General features: G+C 39.5%; 1 protein-coding gene across 4 annotated transcripts in view; it reads right to left on the minus strand.

Annotated features, from left to right (window-relative positions):
- ZFAND3 (zinc finger AN1-type containing 3) overlaps positions 1 to 21,058 on the minus strand; it is a 144,102-nt gene that overhangs the window by 20,910 nt on the left and 102,134 nt on the right. For all 4 annotated transcript variants that reach the window (XM_054197150.1, XM_054197152.1, XM_054197153.1 and 1 more), the window contains 2 exons: positions 17,839 to 17,904; positions 1,004 to 1,174 (listed from right to left, as the gene is read on the minus strand). In XM_054197150.1, the coding sequence (XP_054053125.1) occupies positions 1,004 to 1,174; positions 17,839 to 17,904 (237 nt within the window). The remainder of the gene's footprint in view (positions 1 to 1,003; positions 1,175 to 17,838; positions 17,905 to 21,058) is intronic.

The raw sequence follows: 21,058 nt of genomic DNA on the forward strand, positions 1-21,058 counted from the left end.
TCTCTTCACCTGATATTAGGTATTCAATATAGAATTCATTAACTGGGTCTTTGTAACTAGCTTAGCCGATCCTTTCGCTCCCCGCTGCTGCTCAGAAGGACCCGCCTTCTATCCAGAAAACATTTTAATACGATGTTCTACACTTCACACGTGCAATATGAATTGCTCCTATGCTCATCTATTTCCAAATCCTTTGGAAACTATTCCCCTGGTAAGACACAGCGTAGTAACTAAACAAAATTCTCCAAATGTATCAATACAAGCATGGTCAGAGAGCGCAAGTGTAAGCTTTCAACACATGACTACCATGTGCATTATCTCTGGGTCTGATGAGCACATTTAAATGAGTTATGAACACAATTGTTCCATGAAGGAGAGAGCATCTCCTGTGGAATCTAGTCACATTAATTATTGTTTCAGAAAGATTATTTGCATGTAATATGAAACCCCAAATTAGCTGTCTGCACGAGATTATCCTCAATTCAATTAGCTGAACAATGTAATCAATTTGGGAAAAGCCAGGTTGGACGATTTTAAGTGTATGGTGAACAACAAGTCTTCCCCCGCAACAGCTAACTCTGAAAATGAAAACATTTTCAGTTAGAGGTTTTTTTTGTTTTAGCTAATAATAATGTAATTATAAAATGCAAAATGTAGAAAAACCTTGTCATTTTTGCATATTTAGTGATCTGCTTTGTGTTTCTTCTCCTGTCAAGTGGGTATGATGCTCTCCCGCCTTACAGGGACTTCTGAAGCTAAATTCATTAACATCTGAGATCTCTTGAGACAAGGCAGTACATCAAGGCCAAAGTTTTAAAGGGGAAATTAAGACAGGAACTAATTATAACTTTTTGCTACCAGTGGAAGCGACAGCTTCTGTTTAAAGTACATTTGAAAGATAAAAAAAAAAAAAAATGCAAGTGTTCTCTGTATTTCCACGCCTGATACGGATCCGAGCACGGCTGTGTTAGAAAGCCGGACGCTACTGACAAACAGTACTCACCACAGCGACATGATCCCAGTTCCTGCTGTACTAGCTCCAGTTTTGTTTGGCACTGGAAGCATCGGCGTCTACTCTTCTGTTTGGATCGACTGGTTTCTTCAGGCCTGTCATTACTGTCATCCAGTAGCCGTGGCCGTTTCACAGGAGAAGCCTCACTCTCCGACTGTGAATCTGTTGTGTTCACAACAAATATTTTAGGAAAAATATTAGAACTTCCTTGCTGAGGCATCCCTTTGGGCAGATTGAAGGTATATTGCTTTCAGCTGGGGTTACCACCAATCAGCGTGATACTTCCCATTCTATCGCATGTACACATTTTCTTAACAATCAAAATGAGCATCAAGTAAAGGACAAATTATCTTTGTTCCCTGTAAGAACCCCTCCTGCTGGCAGTGCTGAATAGAAAATGAACTGATTAGCTTCCTTCCAGCCATGGCTGGGTCATACAGAGATACATGTAGAGCACACTCCATCCTAAACAACTGCAGGCTTCATCTGTCATCTCATTTAGTTTCTCCTACGCACCTTCTTCCTTCTCCCTGCACAAAATGAAGTAGGCTGCTGATGAAAAACAGCTGAACATGGGTTTGACCTATTTCCTCCCTGGGCAGGAGGGAGATTTTTAAGGCACAGCATGTAAACTGTATCTCTCATGTCTAAAGGCGGTACATGAAAGCACCATACCGTGCTTCCCTCTCTTTCCACATGGATAACAATTTAAATGTAAATTAGTATACACCAACAATGCAAACCCAAACAAAATAAGCGCAAGCTCTACATGCATGCTATAAATTCAGTGCTCAGCCATTTTTAAAGAATTAGTCAGAATACTATTTGCATTAATAACTTTATAAATTTCAGCTTGTAAGAAAATAGTGTGCGGAAAAACCTGAAGTTAAAAGTTCAGGACAGCGTTACTTCAGGTAGTGTAGTGTCTTTTTTTTTTTTTGGTTGTTTTTTCCTCCCTTTTCTTTTACAATGGAGAGTATGTTGACCAGGGCTCTATTGCAGCACATGAAATGCACGTTAGTGACTGGAACGTGGGACGCCCGAGCCTTATTTTTGTGCCATCTCAGAGACAGTGGATTTCAGTAGATCTGCCACTCTGCAATCTGAGTGAGGTAAGGCTAGAAAAGACTTTTTCCCTTTCAAAACCTGTGCATAGCTGAATCAGTTCTGTGCTTCTTTTTAATAGAAGCTGCAAATAAATTTAATCCAAACTGTACTAAAAATGTAATTGTTTGTAGTAGTCCTGCAGGGAGGTTAACTGCTGAAAGCCATTACTGCGGTCAGTCAGCATTCTAGTACAAGATGGTGATCAAGGAAAAAAAGCATTAGTTCAGTTAAATCCATTTTGAAAGGACATTAATCCAACAAATAACAAGTAACTATATCTTTTTGGCAGGGTGGTAGCCTACTGAACATGTTTTTACCTTTATTTTAAGTTTCCATTGCATGCTGTCCTGTGCTTATGGAAAATACGTCTACTTTGCGTTAGCTGTCCTGGATTAGCCAGGAAAAGATAACTGCCATGGCTAAAACATTGTCCATATCCTTGTTATTTCAATGATTTTATCTGATCCACTACTTATCAACATCATGACTTTCCTTGAGCAAATAGCTAATGAAGTCAGACTAGGAATACCTGCTAGCCTCTCCCTCCGGGGTATGCTCTTATTAACTTTCCTCACATGCAGGATAAACTAACCCACTTTTCTTACCTGTGTTTCAGACCTGGTCTCACAGTGTTTTTGCAGTTGTTGAACTCCAATATTACAGCCATTATGAATATACCACTTACCTCGCTTGGGTTTACTTTATTTCTGTCATATTGCTCTTAAGATACACTGAAAGCGTGCCAGGTTTTTCAGTAAGTACAAAGTCCCCGCATCTCACATTTCACAGAAAAGTGAGCTGCTTCCTGCACAGTATACAGGTGATAAGTTTTTATTAAGCTGCAATAATTTTATCTGATGTGTGTCTCAATAGAGCCTTACTTTTGATCAATGCCGTAGATTACAACTTGCACCTTACAAAATGCATCTATTAGGCCTAAACCAACATTCAGTACGTAATGTACTCCACCTCTGCGTGCCTGGCTGCGCAGGAGCCTTGGCAAGGAAAAGAAAATAGTGCATAATGAATTAATACAGTTACGGAACAACTAGTCCTGTCTTCAATTAAATCTCTGCAGAAGATGATCCAAGAGAAAGATCAGACTGCAGAGATGCCAACCCATACTCCGAGGCAACAGTCCTATCACACGGACACTTGTTTTCAGAGAGCCCAGAAGAGCAGCCTGGCCTGGAAGGTAGGAGGCTGCACCCTTCAACACGTGGCTTGTCTACTGCGACCGGGCTGACTCAGGGTTCGGTAGAAATCTGTCCCAGCCCACCTCGTTGACAAAGATGGGGAAATACGTGATTTGTTTATTCATTACTCAGAAAAACAGACACATGGCTATTTTGAAATAGCTACCTCCCACACATCTTTGCTTCTGGAAATATAAGCCATTCTGGTACTTCTCAGAAGCAAATCTGGCATTCTGAATTAAGCCGATGGAAACCATACTCGTCTGCTTATTATAAAGTCCAAATGAGGGATTCATGTGTATGAGTCAACCAGCGTCTAATCAGTTAATGAGGCCATGTGCCTTAACGAGAAAAATAGCTACCCCGAGTCAGGCTAGTAGTCCTATAATTAAAATATTTAATTATACATTTCCTGTTAATTGGTGATGACTAATTGAATATTAACATAAGATGGTTAATATGATAGAAATGAAAATTTAGATATCTCATTTTTTAAAATGTGTATCTTCTTTTGCCATAAATTAATTGGCGTTAACACTGAGGTAAACTTAGCCTGACTCTCAGGGATGGTACCAGCTATCTGATCACTGACTGCACAGCGCCTTGGGCACGCCAGCACAAGCTAATGCTCATTACAAAATGGACCACCAGCACACATGCTGACGCCTTCTTACGGGCAAGTACAAGGAGCGAGGAGAAAGGACAGATAAGAAATGGGAACTTTTAGATTCAGTCCTGCATGCATTTCTTCCAGATCATGTTGCCTTCCACAATACTGACACAAGCAATACAGGACACAAAATAAATCTTCCGGCACCTGGAATCTTGCAACATTAAACTTCAGAGATCTGATAGCAAAAGGAAATTGTCACGCATAGCTTTACTACCTGGATTGCAGAAAAAAAACACCCTATGAACAAGGTGAAGTGCTGCAACTACAGACTAGAGTAAATTCCCGGTGTGAACTATTAAACAATCACAAATGGCTACAGAGAATAGGATTCTTTCAGCCTGTGACTGACAGTGGCTGTCCTTAAGAAGGATGATTTGTGCAACAAGAATTACTTCTTGTTTGCTTTTACAAAACATTTTCCACACTCAACTTGCATTTCAGCATTACACCTAAACCAACAAATACTCAGTCTGAGACAGAAAAAAAAGAAAACACCACTATTCTTTTATCTGAAAATGTCAAAATCATAAAACTTTTCTGTAAAAAATGAAGAAAACCAACAATAGCGATGAGACATCCCCAAAATTTCACAAAGAAACTGCTCAGCAGCGTAACTGCCATTGACACTCTCCCATTGCAATTTTAATTCAGACTTAAGAAATAAGGATTCTTCTATCGTTCTGTGGTTCTGTAATCTGTATCTGATGACGGAGATTCTTCTAATTGTGGTGACTATCAAATTCTCACTTGAAATGAGAGAATGAAATAATTCAGCTGAGCAAGACAGAAACTGGAGGCTTGACTGGAAACAACAAGTTGAGTAGTGTTCTTCATTCTTAAAAATTCTGTTATGTCTTAGACAGAAACTCACATTCGTTCCTTACTGTCACTGTTCTCGTCTTCATTACTCATGCTCTCCCTTCAAAACTTTCCAAATAGATGGTGTTACGACTGTCAGAGCTGAATCCCTCTCTTTTAGTCTCCCTGCCATAGAGGAGCTGCAGGCACACAGTTTCACTGACAATCGTGATGGCTCTTCCATGGCATTTTGGGCAGAGGGTGGGAAGCTCTAAGTCCAGCAGAGACATGGGCTGAGAAAATGTAACAGGGAAGGAGGAATGAAGGAAGAGATGGGAGAGTAGGAAGAGAAAGAGGAGCCCTCCTCTGCTGCCACTTGCTTCATGAATGAGATGAATCTTTTTAATCTCCGATTTGATGACAGTGTTTGAGGCACTCAGTTTTTTTTTTTTTTTTCTTTTCATACAGAACCCATCGACACTGACAGACTGACTGACATCACGATCTCAGCTGCCTGTGCAAACATCAGTAAGAGCAATAATTAATGAACCCTCAAACATTACTGCCATCTCCTCAAACTATTTTAAAAGGAGCTTGAGCTGTTAACCTCTGTCCATGAAGAAACTTGCACGGTCACAGACAATAACTACATAACAGGGATTAAGTAAAGTTTTAGCAATATCTTGTTGCTAGTTTCTAGATTGTTTTTTTTTTCCCCCTTCATTATTTCATTTTTTGATGAGGGATTACTTAATTCCCTGGCAAGTTGACTATGCATTAGAAACTTCATCTAGAGGAAACTGCCTCTTCACGAATCTTTCCTATCACATTTACCAGAATCATCATTTAAAATCATCTCTACTTCAAATGAACCTAAATTAACACAGTTGTTCCAAAACCCGTTTGCTTGTTGACTATTAATGAAGAGACAGAAATTCAAGATTAACATCTTATGAGCAAATTTAGACAACCGTGACCACCTCAGTTCCTCCCTGTTGCTGTATAATGCTGTGGAAACAGTTATTTTACAACTCTGATACTTAAATTGAGATGAACACCTCGTCCCTTCACACAATCAAGACTGCATCTCAAAGCTCCATCAGAAACTTAACTGCCCATCTCTTTGGGAGCACACATTCTTTTGTGAATTCACCTCCATTTTTCTTAAAACACTAGAAACAGATATTGCAAAAATTCTTACATAAACCCTTTGGTAACATTTAACCACGCAAACTCTGTTCCTAGTATCATCGCAGTGCCCTTAGCACCACTATTTCACCAATTTATTTTTTCTGCTCCATGAGTTTAAAAGCAATTCTTAAAACTCATTGTACCCAATACAATGTGGAGGAATAGTCCCTATAGAACTCAAGTTCCATCATCCGCTTTGCCTCAGGAGGCTCCCTGTGAAATCACTCTGGAGACTATAAATAACCCCCAGACACTGCATTACAGAAGTTATTTCTCTCTAATTTCAATTACCAAAACCATTCAACAGTAGTTTGTTCCAGCCTTAATGAGTAAAAACAACCATCGGAACAAGAACAGAACACCCCCAACTACTTTTAGCCTAGCTGCTTGAGACACAATGGAAAGACTTGTGCTGTTTGAGATATGCAGTGCAAGAGTTACGCATGTTCCAAATGTAGAACATTACTGGTGGGCTTCAAACTCTGCCAGCAAAATTCACCTTCCCGCTTTGCAAATGAGATTAAGAAAAAGGCTTCCGTTACAGACAGTGACCTAAAGTGTGGTTGTTTGTATTTTTTTTTAACGAATGCTAAAAAAAAAAAAAAAACAGCGAAAAAATGAAATTTAGCATGTAAATTGCTTTAAGTGTAAGCGGTATTTTTGAGCTTGACAATAGCACGGCTTCATTTCCCCAAAATGACAGCTGGCACGCACGACGCATGTGTTGTGAGGAAAGAAGAGGAGAATCAAAACTTGTGCCGTACCAAGCAGCGAGTTAGCGTGATGAGAACAGGCACTTGTCAAACACAAAGACGCACACTGCAGAGCATCACAAAACCCGCGTGTGTGGCTAACTGCCAGCACAAGCACAGTGCTATACGTAAGCACATGTGCTGCACAACAGCATAGGGCTCTGGCTGAGCTAACGCAACTGGCACAGCCCAGGGGCTCCAGCTGACTTGAATCCGGACAACCTTGAACACAGGCAAGGCAAGGTGCGTCCCCCGACCACCAGTCACCCCCCCAGGAAGCAACCTGGCCTGACACGGAGGGGCTGGCAGCCACAGCTACAGGTCACTTCAAACAGGGACACTGATTTGCGTCGTGTCACACTTGTACCTCCTCCAAGTATTAAGCTGCCTGTTTTCATAAAACCCACATGGGAGATTAGTGCGTTCAAGACCTTGATAACTTCGTGAAATTTGATTAAAATAATCCAAGAGATTCAGAAGTTATAAGCAGGATAAACTATGGGGGGCTCATCTCCTTAGGAAACCAGGCACCTGCCCCCACCCCCAGCAGTTTACATGTATCAGCCTCATTTGTGTTTCTTATCACCAGACTTCAAAACACTCCTTAGTTAAAAGGACTTAGTTAAAGGACATATGTGTGCGTGTATATATATATATATATATATGTGTGTATATATGTATGTGTGAATGAGTATTAATGCATATATTACTGCTGGCATGATTTCAGGAAAACAGAAAAGTGTGGGAGCATAACCATATAATTTTAGTAACATTCCACTTACACATAAGAAAACACTTGTTTACTGTAGGGGAGACCTGACATTTGCCCAGGGGGTTTGTGGAGGCTCCATCCTCAGAGGTTCTCAAAACGTGACCGGACACGGCGCCCAGCCTCCTTCAGGTGACCCTGCTCTGAGCGAGGAGGTCGGACCAGACGGTCTGCAGGGCACCTTCCGCCCTCAGCTTTCTCTGAGATTCATGGATGGGGAAATAAAAAATAAAATAAATCATAAAAAAAAAATATGTATATACTAATTCCTTCCTACCTCTCACATTTTTTGTTTTCGTCTAAACCCGTGCTGTTGGTATTATCATCCATCAAAAAGGAAGTATACTGTACCGCAGTGTACCTTAATGAGGCTATTAACTACCATCTCTAATGAAACGGAAGAGACTAATCTAATGCCAGTAACCCAGATGAATGAGATGCAAGTTGCAAATTGCATGACAAATAGTGAACTACATAGGCTACTGCATACATTTTAGCTAAGTTATAATTAGAAAAAGTGTGAAAATGCTTATTATCCTTTCTCGTCAATAAATTTCATAATTGCTAAATTAAGGGAAAAGCTAATTAGTTTTCATCTCATATTTGCACTCCTGTACTACATCTGGTTTATAGTTAAATTCTTGCATTACTCCCCTCTACACTCTCTGATGTCAGCTTGTCTTTAGTTAATGGAAGTGTTCATTTATTTATTAAACGTTTTTACTTCTATACCAAATTGATTCAAACAAATACTTGTTTAAATGTATTCAGGCGCCTGTAACTGTACAGTTCCTTTGATGGATTAACTTAGGGCATTTCAATTAGCTGAAACACTTTCTAAGGCAATGGCCACCCCTATTGCTGCTGACTGAAAGAAAGACCTTGTTTATTTAAAAGACCAGGCGAACGGGGTTCCTTTCCTGAATCACACCCACGAGCAAAGTCTGTAAACCTCCGGAGCCCACAACAAGAGATGAGTTTGTGAAGAGAGAACCGGCTGGATGGTCCTGCCGAGCACTCGGGCTGCCGCTCGCTGCCCATCTCTTGCTACAAGGGTAAAGAGCTGAAGAACGTGGTTAAAAACAGCTGCTGACAGCAAAAACATCCACAGATAGCGACTGCTAGTGGGTGCAGGCATGAGACTGAATTCCCGTTGTCTTGATTACTGGGCACAATTTGTGCAGTGTAGAAGCTTGATACTATTCTAAGGATGTTAAGGGAAGTTGTTTGTCAAGGGAAATTGTTTTGGGTTACTTTTGTTTCTTGATAGCTAACAAACAGCATCTCAAGCCCCTCATATATTCAGACTATTATAAAGAACAAACCTTGAAAAGGCCAGAAGAGAGAAAAGGCCACAACACTGAAGTCACTAGTTTGTGGTTTTGTTGGTTTTGTTTTTGTTTTTGTTTTTTTTTTAATAAAAAAAGGTACAGGTATCAATTTGAACTTATTTTCTCATTATTAAATTACATATTTAAGCAGCATAGAGTTAGGTTTGGGAGAGGGACAAAGGCAGATTCTGATGACAAAGTTGGAGAACAAATGATATCATAAGTGGCCTAAATAATCAGAACAGGATTATTAAGTGAAAGAATAATGCACAAATACAGATAGCTAAATGGAAGAACGGAAACACAAAAAGAAAGAAAAAAAGCTGTAACACAGGAAAATACACGATGAAAAAAGTTATGAAGGCAAATCATGAACATCCTGGCCGTTCCACAGCACCTGAAGACTACTTACTAGTATTCAAATATGTATATTTACATAAATGAATATGTATGTGCCAACACATACAAATACACTTATGTTGGTTCTGATAAAATGGGAAATTCAAACGCGTTCAGCAATATAGTAGTTTTGTTTTTGCTGACTTTAATGAGCGCCCTCTTATGCTTTGTGGAATTCTCTAATATTGGATTAACAAGAATAGATAATGCTATAAATATTGCATATTTGCTAGTCAGCTCGAGAGTGCATAAATAAGCAGTGCTGCTCTGCTTCAAAATCCTAGTAGTGTACTCCAGCTATGTCCTCATCAATCAGATGGTATACAGTATTCGGGAAGGTAATTCTTCAAACTAATAGCCTAAACCCAGTTCTATATAGAAACTACTTGCTCTGTTATTTTTCATTCATACACTGAGTTTTCCTTAGTACACCCTTCCCCCCGTTGGCGTAATGAGGGTTTTCCAAGGCTACGACACAGATTCAGAAGAGGAATTGTAAAGAACTCTTGCCTGCTAGCAGTGAAAAAATATATATTTGCAATATTTATCTTTCAAAAAACTTATTTGTCATTAACTGTAGAACCTCAGTGATGCCATCAGCAACAGAAATCTTGCAATGAGAGACTATAATTCCAAGGACTAACTGATTAATGTTATGGAAAAAAACTAAGAGCTATTGTCTTTGTGATAAATTTTTTACTGAATGCATTAGGAGTAGCTTCTGAAATGCACAGCGAATCTATCTTCAAAAACCACTTAGTTTTGAGTCAGTTACTTTAAAGAAAGCTTAAAAGTCAGTTTATATTTTGATTGTGTTACTTTTTCCTAGCAATCTTTGTGGGGAAAACAACAACTGGCCCTGGTATTGAGGACAATTTCTATACACCTGATTGCTGTCTACAATACATCAGAAGTCAGGCTGGTTTCCTGGGCAGTTCCTACTTTTTGAAAGGAGATGTTTTGGAAGCACCTACACTAACTTGAACCAAGGACCATGGGAAAAGGTAGTACAGAATGATGGAACTCAGAGGATGCAATAGTACATGCACTGTCTGTCTCGTATCTTACGTCCAGCTCTTTTTCAACCCTCTTTTGCCCCAAGGTGTTGGTCTCATTAATTTATGTTATGGAAAATAATTTGGAGATGAAATAGGAAAGAGAGAGATACCTTGTTTGCCTGACAATTCAGTGAACATACAAATATTTATAAAACCCTCACTCTGTACAAAGATACACTTTCCCATGTGTATGTTTGATGGACTTAAACATACTTCCCAGAGACTCTAAAATAACTTCAATATATTTATAATGTCCTTGTGAAATTAATTTCTAAATAGGAAATAGTGAAAACCTGTTCAGAAAATTAACCACTGCATGAAACCACCAAAAAAAAAAAATTCAAGATAAAGTTGTTTCATTTTACTCAAAATATACATAAAGAGTAAAATATTTACTTTTCTGTTTGAAAACATCCAAGAACAAACCCTTTGTCATAATTCTGTAAGACTAAACATACGATTTTGTATTTGGCAAGAATTTCACCAACCTAACCAAAAACCATGTATCAGACCACAGAGAAACAGTGATGAGAAAGTAATAAGGGCAGCAGCACACACTTTCAGGACAGGAGAGCATCTTATTTACTGAAGCACACTTTGCTTCTCCTGCTCATGGCCACTGAGAACCCTGTGGCAAGAAATGCACTGACCATCCCAACTCTCCCACCTTTCCTAGAGTCTCTCTCCTGGCTCTTCTCTACAACGTCTGAGGCACTACACACTTGCCTGTACTTCTAGAGCTTACCTGCCTCTGCTCTCATTAAGTGCTAGGAATGCTATTGAGGTTAGCCTAAATACCTTTAGTCACCGACATCATATTTGGTTTTTGTTAGAGTCATTGAAAAGATTACGTTGGAAGGGATTTCTGGGGGTCACCTAGTCCAGCCTCCTGCTTGATGCAGAGTGAACATGAAAGCTGGATCAGGGTGCTCAGGGCCTGGTCCAGTCCACGTTCAAAAATTTTCAAGGACTAGGATTTCACAGCCTCTGTGGGTACCCGTTCCAGTGCCAACCTGAGGAGGAAAATCCCTTCCGTTGATCTGCCAACTGCACTCTTCCTAACGCAGCTAATCCAGAGACAGTGTTTACTGTTCTCCTATCATCTGGTACTACCTTTAATTTGACATTCAAAATAGTTTTCCTACTGGCTTACAATTCACTGTGAACTCCTCTCAAGAGATCATCCTGTCCTCTTGACTTAAGCACATTTTCCTCAAAGTTGTTCTACTTCGAATGTGTGTCTTTTTCATAATGGGATTCAGGATATATGGAAATGAAAACAGATGAAAAATTTGAATCAAGAGTAGCAAAAAGAGATAAAGACAAGTGGAAGCTGAGGAATGGACTTACAAGTAATCAACAAAAGTCTTAAACAGGTTAGGTTTAGGAAGGTTCAAGCGCATATCTGAACATCACAAAGGATAAAAGAAGATGAATTTGGGTGATTTAAGAGGTATATAAAGGTAGTAAGAATAACAGTTTTAAGTACCTGGAGGACACTCTCTGTTAGAATGCTGGACTTGAAAACTTAAACTCTGAATGAACTGACAACACAGTAATGATCTCAAATAATTAGGAGTATGCTGAGACACACAGAGGTGTGTGTCTCAGCACCTGCTGGGAGGTTATACAGGCCAGGAGACCCTTAATCCCATCCACATGTACATTTTGATTATTATTTTTTAATTCTATTGTACTGGTGTGTTTTTTCCTCCTTACAAGGGAGGAGAAGCTTGTTTCTCATAACCTATGCACCCCTGTATGACTAAAATCTACATAAATTGGTACATGTTTCTGCACACACCAAATCCCACTTTCTGCGCAAGGTAGCTAACTGCAAAGATACACGGATAAACCCCACAATGGGCGAGCAGCAATCCTCTCTTTCTGAGGGCTTCCTGTTGTCTTTAGAAAGGATGCATTAGTAACAATGGAGATCAGATACAGCTGCCTTACACGCTCTTAAGAGAATTAATCTGAGTTAGTACAATTTTGGGGAATACAATGTTATAAAAGGGGAAACATTAATAAGCGAGTAAATTATCATATTCGTCTACTTATCCTACTCCATTACAGTAATTGTGTTTTATTTCTTAAGGCCAGCAATCCTTTCATGAATGGCTTCAACAGATTGATTACAAAAAGGAGTTATTCCCAAGTAGGAATTACTAGCACATTTTACAAATGTCTTCGAAACACCGTAAGTATTTCTAGTTCATCTTTACAGGATGTGAAATAGGGCTTCCACAGTCACATTACACTTTTTGTCCCCTTGGCCACTTCAACTACCCAGTGTCCTCGCTTTATGAGCAAACAATGCAAAGGAAAGGAACACCTGAGAACCAGTCAGTGTGAAAGTTAATTTCAAAGAAATACCAACTATGAAAAGGATGAGTTACCATTCGTCTCACTTTAGTGTACTTTAACAGAGGCAGATGTACGTATTCCTATCCTGATATCGTAAGATGACAGAAAAATAATCTATTTACTTTATCCTGGCCATACTGAATAGACACGGATAGGAGTCACTGTTTTCACCTGCTGTCATGCTGCTGCACACCTTTTCATTTCTGAATGTTGTATTTTTTCCACTCAGGAGAAAATTCTCTTCAGTAGTAAACAGCATGAGCGATTAATGTATGAACTATGAAAATGCCTGCAAAACTTCTCTTTAGATTAAAGCAAGTACAGGCTAAATTTCAAGGCATTTTTTTCACTACGGTTTAGTAAAGAGACGATTTAGATGTCTAGCACAGAAATGTGCTAGACTGTGATAGATAAAAGATCAAGACAGACTTTTTTGTGAATGTTACCAATTACTGTGTGCTAACAAGCTCTTAAAAACCTTCCCAGGAACAGCTGAAGTTTTTATAACTCAGAGGCAAGGATCATCACAGCTATAGCTGACTTTTAATAAACTTTTTGCTATATGGAGCTGAAACCCATCTCTTTGGATTCTCCAGCCACACCGGTTATAACACACTTAGTCTAAAACGCAGGGGATGCATTTAGTGTAAAAGATAATTCAGGTGACCATATCCACCATTTTTAATGAATGAGGTGATTTTTGTAATGTTGAACGAACAAGGTGATAGTGCAAATAAATCCTACAATTGCAGCAAGTCCTTAAATTTGTTTACAGGTATGACTACTATGATCCTTTCCATTAGGAGGATTTTAATCTACAATAATCATAACACTTTGAGAAGGCTCTTAGATAACCAGTAGTGGCAACTAATGCAAAGTATATGTGCAAAAAAAGCAAGCTTGAGCGTATGTGCTGAAGCTCCTTTGAGCAGGAGAGGAAACCAATCTGTCCATCCAGACAGATATGGAAGCACAGAACACATAATACAACACATCACAGAAATAGGCAGTAAGATGAGATAGTAAAAACCCATCAACATACATCATCTGATCACGGTACAGTGTCATCTCCCAGCCTCCATCAGCTCTTGCTGCATCAGTGCAAGTCCCAGACACTTTATCCTGTTTATAATTGCTGATGAGCAGTAATAAGGCCTCCATGCCTCAGCTCCTGTCCGTTCCACTCCAGCGCCCACCTATTAGGTTATAACTTTTATTTACAGCCTTGCTTGATGCGCTGTTCTATTAGTACAGCTGGAAACTGAGCAGGGGGGAAAAAAAATAAGAGCGTTCCTAATGGGCACTATTATTGCCAGGGCTGCCTGATTTATTATGCTGCTCGAAGGCTGTTCTATCATCACTTTCCTGTCGGTGAGAGAGCTCCAAGAAGGTTGGATTTCTAACACAATGCCCTCCAGAAGTCAAACGCTAAAGAACACCTTAAAATTCCCTTGGAACACCAATGAAAAACGTATCTCAAAGTTGTCTTAACGTTATAAACCCCCTTCAATAATCTTTTGTACATTTTTTGCTCAGGAGCTTAACACTTTAGAACAATTTGGGGGGGGGGAAATAATCTCATTATGGGTGTACCAGGTCTTTTTGTCCTTACTCAACACAAAGATTGGTATAAAATTATGATACAAACATACTGATTTCTTAGTTTTGGCTCTGGCTGAAGATTCGTGTACTTCTATTTCCACAACCTGCCCTTTCTATAACTCCTAAAAGGCCGTCCTCTCCATTCTACAGCTTCAGCCTCAAAGTGTTCACATTTCTGGCACTGCTACAGTCAAGCACACGCCTTAGAATAAGAACATCAATACATCAAAACACCAAAATACATCAAATACATCAACATCAAAAAGGACCACACACCTGCCTAACTGCTTTGCTCAAGCAGTAGAATAATTATTTGCACCTTTTAGACTCAAATTTTAAACTCGAGAAAGCATAGAGCAATGAGACAGACACTGTAATCTTGTACAATATAAATGCTACCACACCCATCTAGGACAGATATCCTCATAAAATGTGAGCTATCTGCACATATAACTATACAAAATATTAAAGATGCACGTTTCTCATGAAGTGCTACTGAGAAATAAAGTACTTTAGAACTCCCTGACTTTATGGATATAATGTGTGAATTGATGGTATCATTACTGCATTTTATCTGCCTGTTTCTACTACCTTCTCTACCACACAATTAAAAATTAACTGAGCGCACTCACACAGTTCCACCAATTTTTTTCCGGGTTTCTTTAAGCTGCATGAAAAAGTTTTAAAATCTGTCCCGTTGGAATTGCGTATTAAATCATCTTTAAGCTGTACAGTAGGAAAAGAAGAGTAATATGCCACTTCGTACTGCATTTTCATGACACGGGCACCCAATATAAATGGGCTTTGGATGCCCTGCTGACAAGAGTAAGCCTCAAAGTATCCGCCATCAATCACAACATTACCTAACCATTAAGAAACAAATCAAAACCCATGAGCAGCTATACAGCAGGCCACACAGTCCCATCTTTTTTCCTACAAAATCTTCAGACCGCTGGCTCCCTAAAACCTTTGAGGCATCATCCAAACTAATGACGGCCAGGCTTTATTCATTCTTTTCATTATAATCCTTGCCCTATGGGCACACTTTGGAACAGAAATACTTTTTACCACAGCGATGATTCTGGTGAAGAGGAGGAGGAAAAAACTCACTATTTGATGTCATAATACCATTTTTTATCTGAACGGCTCCTCCAGCATGCAAGTTGACAAGTGCATGAGGTAAAAGCTTCTTCTTGCAAGAGAACTTTTCTTGCGTCTTGGCAGATTTATTGTTTTGATCCTTCTTCAATGGTTACATTAATGCTAATAAAATATGAAAGGTTTATGTCTTCCTTAATATCCTCCTGATGGGAAGCTGCATACAACATAAGTAGGTCAAATTTCTAATTTTCTGTCTCAAATGCCGATACATGGCAGACTTTAGGGAAAAACTATGCTTGAAGGGGGGAAAAAAATTACACGGATGAATTTCACCAAAATACTCTTCCTTCAAAGCTCTTCAGAGCAGAAGAAATGTAGAATATTTACAGAACAGAACCTTGTACGCAATGTGTAGTATTGACAAATATTGCTTGTATCACTTAAATAGCTTCCTAGGAAGGGAGACTAAGCTGAAGTGAATATAGTGTGAAATATTCACCTACGTAGTCTGCTGCTTATGCCTGAAGATGTCACAGCATTTCTGGGTATATTTTGTAGCCAATGTTTTCTTGTCAATTCCCATATTTATCTGGATTCCCAAATGCAGACTTTGAAAACATGGTAATTTATTTTTAAAAAATAGAGCTTGCTCAAAATTCAAGCTCTGGAGAAGAAAACTAACTCCCGGTAACAGGTTTATTAGTGTAAGGGACTACAATCAAAATATGCAGATCACTGAGCAAATAATGTAAACAACACTCGGGGAAAATGAGGTAATATAAAATCATTAAGTTTAGTTGACTAAAGATGAAACTTGTGGCATCAAATTAAGAACATCTCCTTATTTTCTCGCTAAACACACCAAATGATTAACATACAAGCATGTAGGGACCAAACATTAGCATAAACCAAAAATAAGAGAACCACTGAGCAAAGTTAGCCAACCATTTAAACGGATGTTTTTCATCTAGTATTCTATTCGCCTAGTAGCTTCATCTGCTTTATTCTAAGGAGCTTTTTCGGCTGCCATTTGACAACTGAAATGGCAAACTTACTTGCCTTTTTGCTGATCAGAAGCACATTTTAAAAAAAATATTCATACAGTACTCTCGGTTTTCAGTATCTTTAGCATCATAGAAAGCTTTTAAACTACCCTGCAATGCAAACCAGAGTTAAACATTACAACAGCTAACGTATAAAGAAAATCCTATTTAGTAATACCATGAGCAAAGCAGATCAGTTTGCAAGGGATACAGTGGCAAACGTTTTGTCTTGTTTAGGTACACCTCCATGGCTATGAAGAAAAGAAAATCCAGTTTTCCCATTTTGGAGAAGTTGGATCCAGTATCTTCTGGTGCCAAACTTAGGAAGCTCTTTGGCAAACAATACTCACGGCGTCGTCACAGATTACCATGCATTACGTGAGAGGTCTGCACCTGCACCAGGTGCAAGATAATGTAGCTTCTCTTTAACCTTCCTTCGCCGCAAACCAAGCCAACTTGCATCATCACACATTCGCTGCAAGCTAACAATACTCATGTAGAGAATAACTACAGTTCAGCTAACATACAGGAACTTGAAACACTTTTTTATAGAATAACTTCAGAGGAAGTTTACCTTGAACTTCTGAAAGAGTAAGAGCCCTTAAAACAGGAATACCCTTCCTTTCTACGCACTCAATACAGCTCAACTGGTATATAAATGCAAATAAAGGCAAAAATTTTTTTGGAAACACAGGCTGCTAGAACATTGCCACTACCTAGATGCCTGCCACTGCCGCTCCACAGGAGGTTATGGCTTCCCACAGCGGTGCTGGTGGAAAGGATAATATGAGCTCTCCTTAATCCATGCAAAACCAAAGCCTGAGAAAGATCTGAGCCAATGCGGGTGACCAGGCTGCCTGCCTGAATGAGCACTCGCACGATTCTTCATGACTGATCTGCTGCAGAAGCCGCAACTTCAGTCTGGCAATGACCTAACATGTCACTGCCAACACTAGCTCTGTGAAAGCTTATCCATCTATATCCTCCATGCAGAAATAAAGTCATCGAAAGGACCCAAAGCAGGTAAAATTTAGTCTCAATGCAAACATCAGCTATCTATACCGCACCTTCAATCAGGGAAAGTGAAGTCAATATAGTCCAAACAGTTTTCTACTCAATACTTTGCATTTAAAGGGGGAATTTCCAGAACACTATCACAATCATTAGACTTAAATCAAATCGATTACTCCTGTATGTCTTACATTTACAATGATTAACTGAAAACATAGTATATTTATGGAATTATTTTTAAGAGGACTCTGAGATGAACTATCTGCCATACAAGTCCTTTCATATATACATTTCTGACAGCAAAGCAACAATATTTATTTTCATCTGGCATTCGCCAGATATAGTTGCTACCCTTGACTATTAAACTATAACCATACAGCTACATATCATGCAAAACCTAATTCCTCAAACCCCCGCAAAACACATACCTGAGTCGCAAGATCTTTTGGTTGGTGTGGTTAACGAGGCATGAGCTGTACTTGTGCATGGCCCACCTGGAAACAGAGAAGATCATATGTCTCAAAACATCACCTATATTTAACCTTTACAACCACATCAAGATTATACTTAGGAATATAAAACGCTGAGGAGCGCTTGTCTTTGGAAAGCACATATGGAAGTAGTCTACTATTCGCAGTATTTCTTTCCCAGTCAAATCTGAGTATGTCTTGCACTGAAAAAACAGATGAGAAGTTGTGACAAAAAGACAAGTTATGTTATACTTTATAAATATTTCAAGAGGCAGTTTTAGGAAGATACACACTGCAATTGCAATTTTCCCAGCATTGACATAGGTACTAGTTTATGTCGGAACAAAGCTAGAAATGTACCTCACCAACCCACAAGTAACGCAGGGGGGTTGTGATCGCTTCCCTGATGTCAACAGAAGCCTCCTCACTGACTCCAGTGAGATAACGACTTTGCCTCTTATCTTGTCCTCATTATGTTTTCAAAGCGTGGCACAAGCATATGCTAACAAACTCTTTCCATGTTTAAGGGTTTTTTTTTGTTGAACTCTGGACTCTTGCCCGCTCATCTGGTATCTGCTTGGTAGTAAATTGCTTTCCGGCTTTCTTCTTAACATGCATCATCACTGAAGAGTTCTCCAGAGATCTTGTTAAAATAGCAACCAATTGAGTGTACTCAGTGACTTGAAGTAAAAATAAATAAATAAAAAAATAAACCCCATATAGTGAAGCCAAGACAAATTGACAATAGCATTACCAATGGTAATAATGTATCATAGCTTTGATAATTGGATATTATAAATGGGATGATGCTAGAGAACCTGAAATTAAGTTAGATGTAGTAGAGTTTGGCTATCAAAATAGCAATAATCAAGTTTGCACTGGGCTGCTGGTGATACAGGAGTACTGCGCTGGCAATACAACGAAGCTTAGTATGACAGGATAAACTTTAACATAAGTCTTCACGGTCTGAAAAATACTTTTTCCCTTTTTTTTTTTTCTCTCCAGTCTTTGCATATCTGGAAAACAGCACTGGGGCTCTGGCAATGTTCTTCTCTTTTCAAATATTTCCAAGTCTGGCCTGGTAGTAAACTGTTTCTTTTTGCTTCTCTCCAAGATGCTCCCCCTTCAAGTTTTTCTTTCATTTCTATTTTTCAGTAAGCATCGGGTCTTGGCTAACTTTGTCTACCCTGTAAAACTTACAGCATTGTAACACTACAAGAAAGAGAAAATAAACTTCTGCAACTGGGAGGGAAAGACGTGAGGAAATTATTTCAGTGCATTTGATTTCAATTAAATGCACTTGGGAACAAAGATCTCACAAGTTTCACACTTTCAGTTTTCCAGAGAAGGACTGTTGAACTTGAGTTTTCTGTTCTCCCAAAAAGTCCCTCCGGCAATATACACCGTTTCACAGCCCTGCAACAGGTAATCTTTAAAGGAGTGGTTACAAAGGCCAAGGAGCCAGTGTTTGGCCTGCAGGCAAACACCTCAGGCATTCATTAGGGCCTGCCCTGAGGTTACACAAAGTGAACGGGACATGGGAAACTACCGAACAGGACCTAGGAAATGGCTGCGGGTGACAAGCAACAGGATAAGCAGCTGGCAGAAGTTACAGACAGCACTGCGAGGGACGGCTGGGGTTTGCAGGCTGGTGAGGAGGGAGCTGGTGAGACACGGCTCACCGGTAAGTGGAGGGGAGTGGTGGGGACCTCTCTGCAGAGACAAGTCTGCCATGAGAAGAGCCAAGCTTGCTTCTGCAGTGAGGAGGACTGGGAGGGGTGGGGTGGATGCCTTCCCCGGCCAACAGGGAAGCATCCCGGATGGATGGATCAAGCATCCTGGTATCACCACGTTAGTGCCCACTCCAGGCCTGACAGCATTGGGAGCAACATCTGCTTTGCAACAACCAGAAATGGTCAACTAAACTCAAATCATTTTTTACAACATACCTTTTTCTAGGCTAGAATATAAAAAAAAATGTAAATAACATCTTGATCTATGTTACTAATACTATTGTGAAAGGCTCAAAAAAAAGAGCCTAGTCTAGAGTTTGGTGCATTTGGGAAGAAAATCAATACTGCAACAGAACCCTTACCAAATTCTCCATTGAAAACTTTTGGTCCATTAAGTCAGTCTCAACTTTCAAAGACCAAGTATACAGTATTTGGTTTCAATATAGAATCTGAGTAACAATATATCCAACAGGATGTGGTATATATCAAAATATATACAACAGGGTATGGAATTTCAGTGAACTGGCTTTAGACCACAACTGCCTCTTAAGATGCAGCAGCTCTTTAAATAATTTTAGTTATATGCTTCCAGTTTTCACTGAATAGACATTGACAGGCATCATCACTGTGGACTATCAAACAAGACTAATCCTTGCAATTATCATACAGTAAATATTTACACTAGTTGATACTTTTGGCATCCAACTAGATACAAGATCTTTATTTTTCACCCTCTAAGTAAAATAAGCCGGTATGTATTCTGCAATTCCCCGTGTCAGAATTTTTCTTTTATTTAGTCTTCCTTCATTAGGTATTACTTTCATATAGCTTTGATTTGTAGAGCACAGCACCAGAGTTTCAACAAAGAATATCTTGGGATTTGCATGCAAGTACACCAGTGCCTAATAACCAGCAAAGGCGGCACGTCCTTTGCAGCACTTCCTTCTGCTACTGTTTTTGTTCCACCATAAAAAATGTCATGCATAATTCAATACTATGTAGTATGGACTTGACCGTGCAATTCTACGTGGAAGTCATTATGTTGAGTCTTTTGGTATACATAATGGCTAGTACAGACTTCTTTGTATTATTTGAAACGGGGCAGTGTACTTCCCACAGCTTTGATAAAAATTCTGCATGAAAGAAAAGGGAAGCCAGGTACAGTAGAACACCAGTCCTTCCTTCTCGGCTATACACAAAGGTAGGCTTATTACTTAGCACAATTCAGGATATTTACTGTGTCCAGTTCTGGGCTCCCCAGTCAAGGACAGGGAACTGCTGGAGAGAGTCCAGCAGAGGGCTACGAAGAGGACCAAGGGAATGGCGTGCCTCTCATATGAGGAAAGGTGAGAGACCTGGGTCTGTGTAGCCTGGAGAAGAGAAGACTGAGAGGGGATCTCATCAGTGCTTATCAATATCCAAAGGGTGAGCGTCAAGAGGATGGG

Source organism: Rissa tridactyla, chromosome 3 (assembly GCF_028500815.1).
Source record: "Rissa tridactyla isolate bRisTri1 chromosome 3, bRisTri1.patW.cur.20221130, whole genome shotgun sequence".
Classification (NCBI taxonomy): domain Eukaryota; kingdom Metazoa; phylum Chordata; class Aves; order Charadriiformes; family Laridae; genus Rissa; species Rissa tridactyla.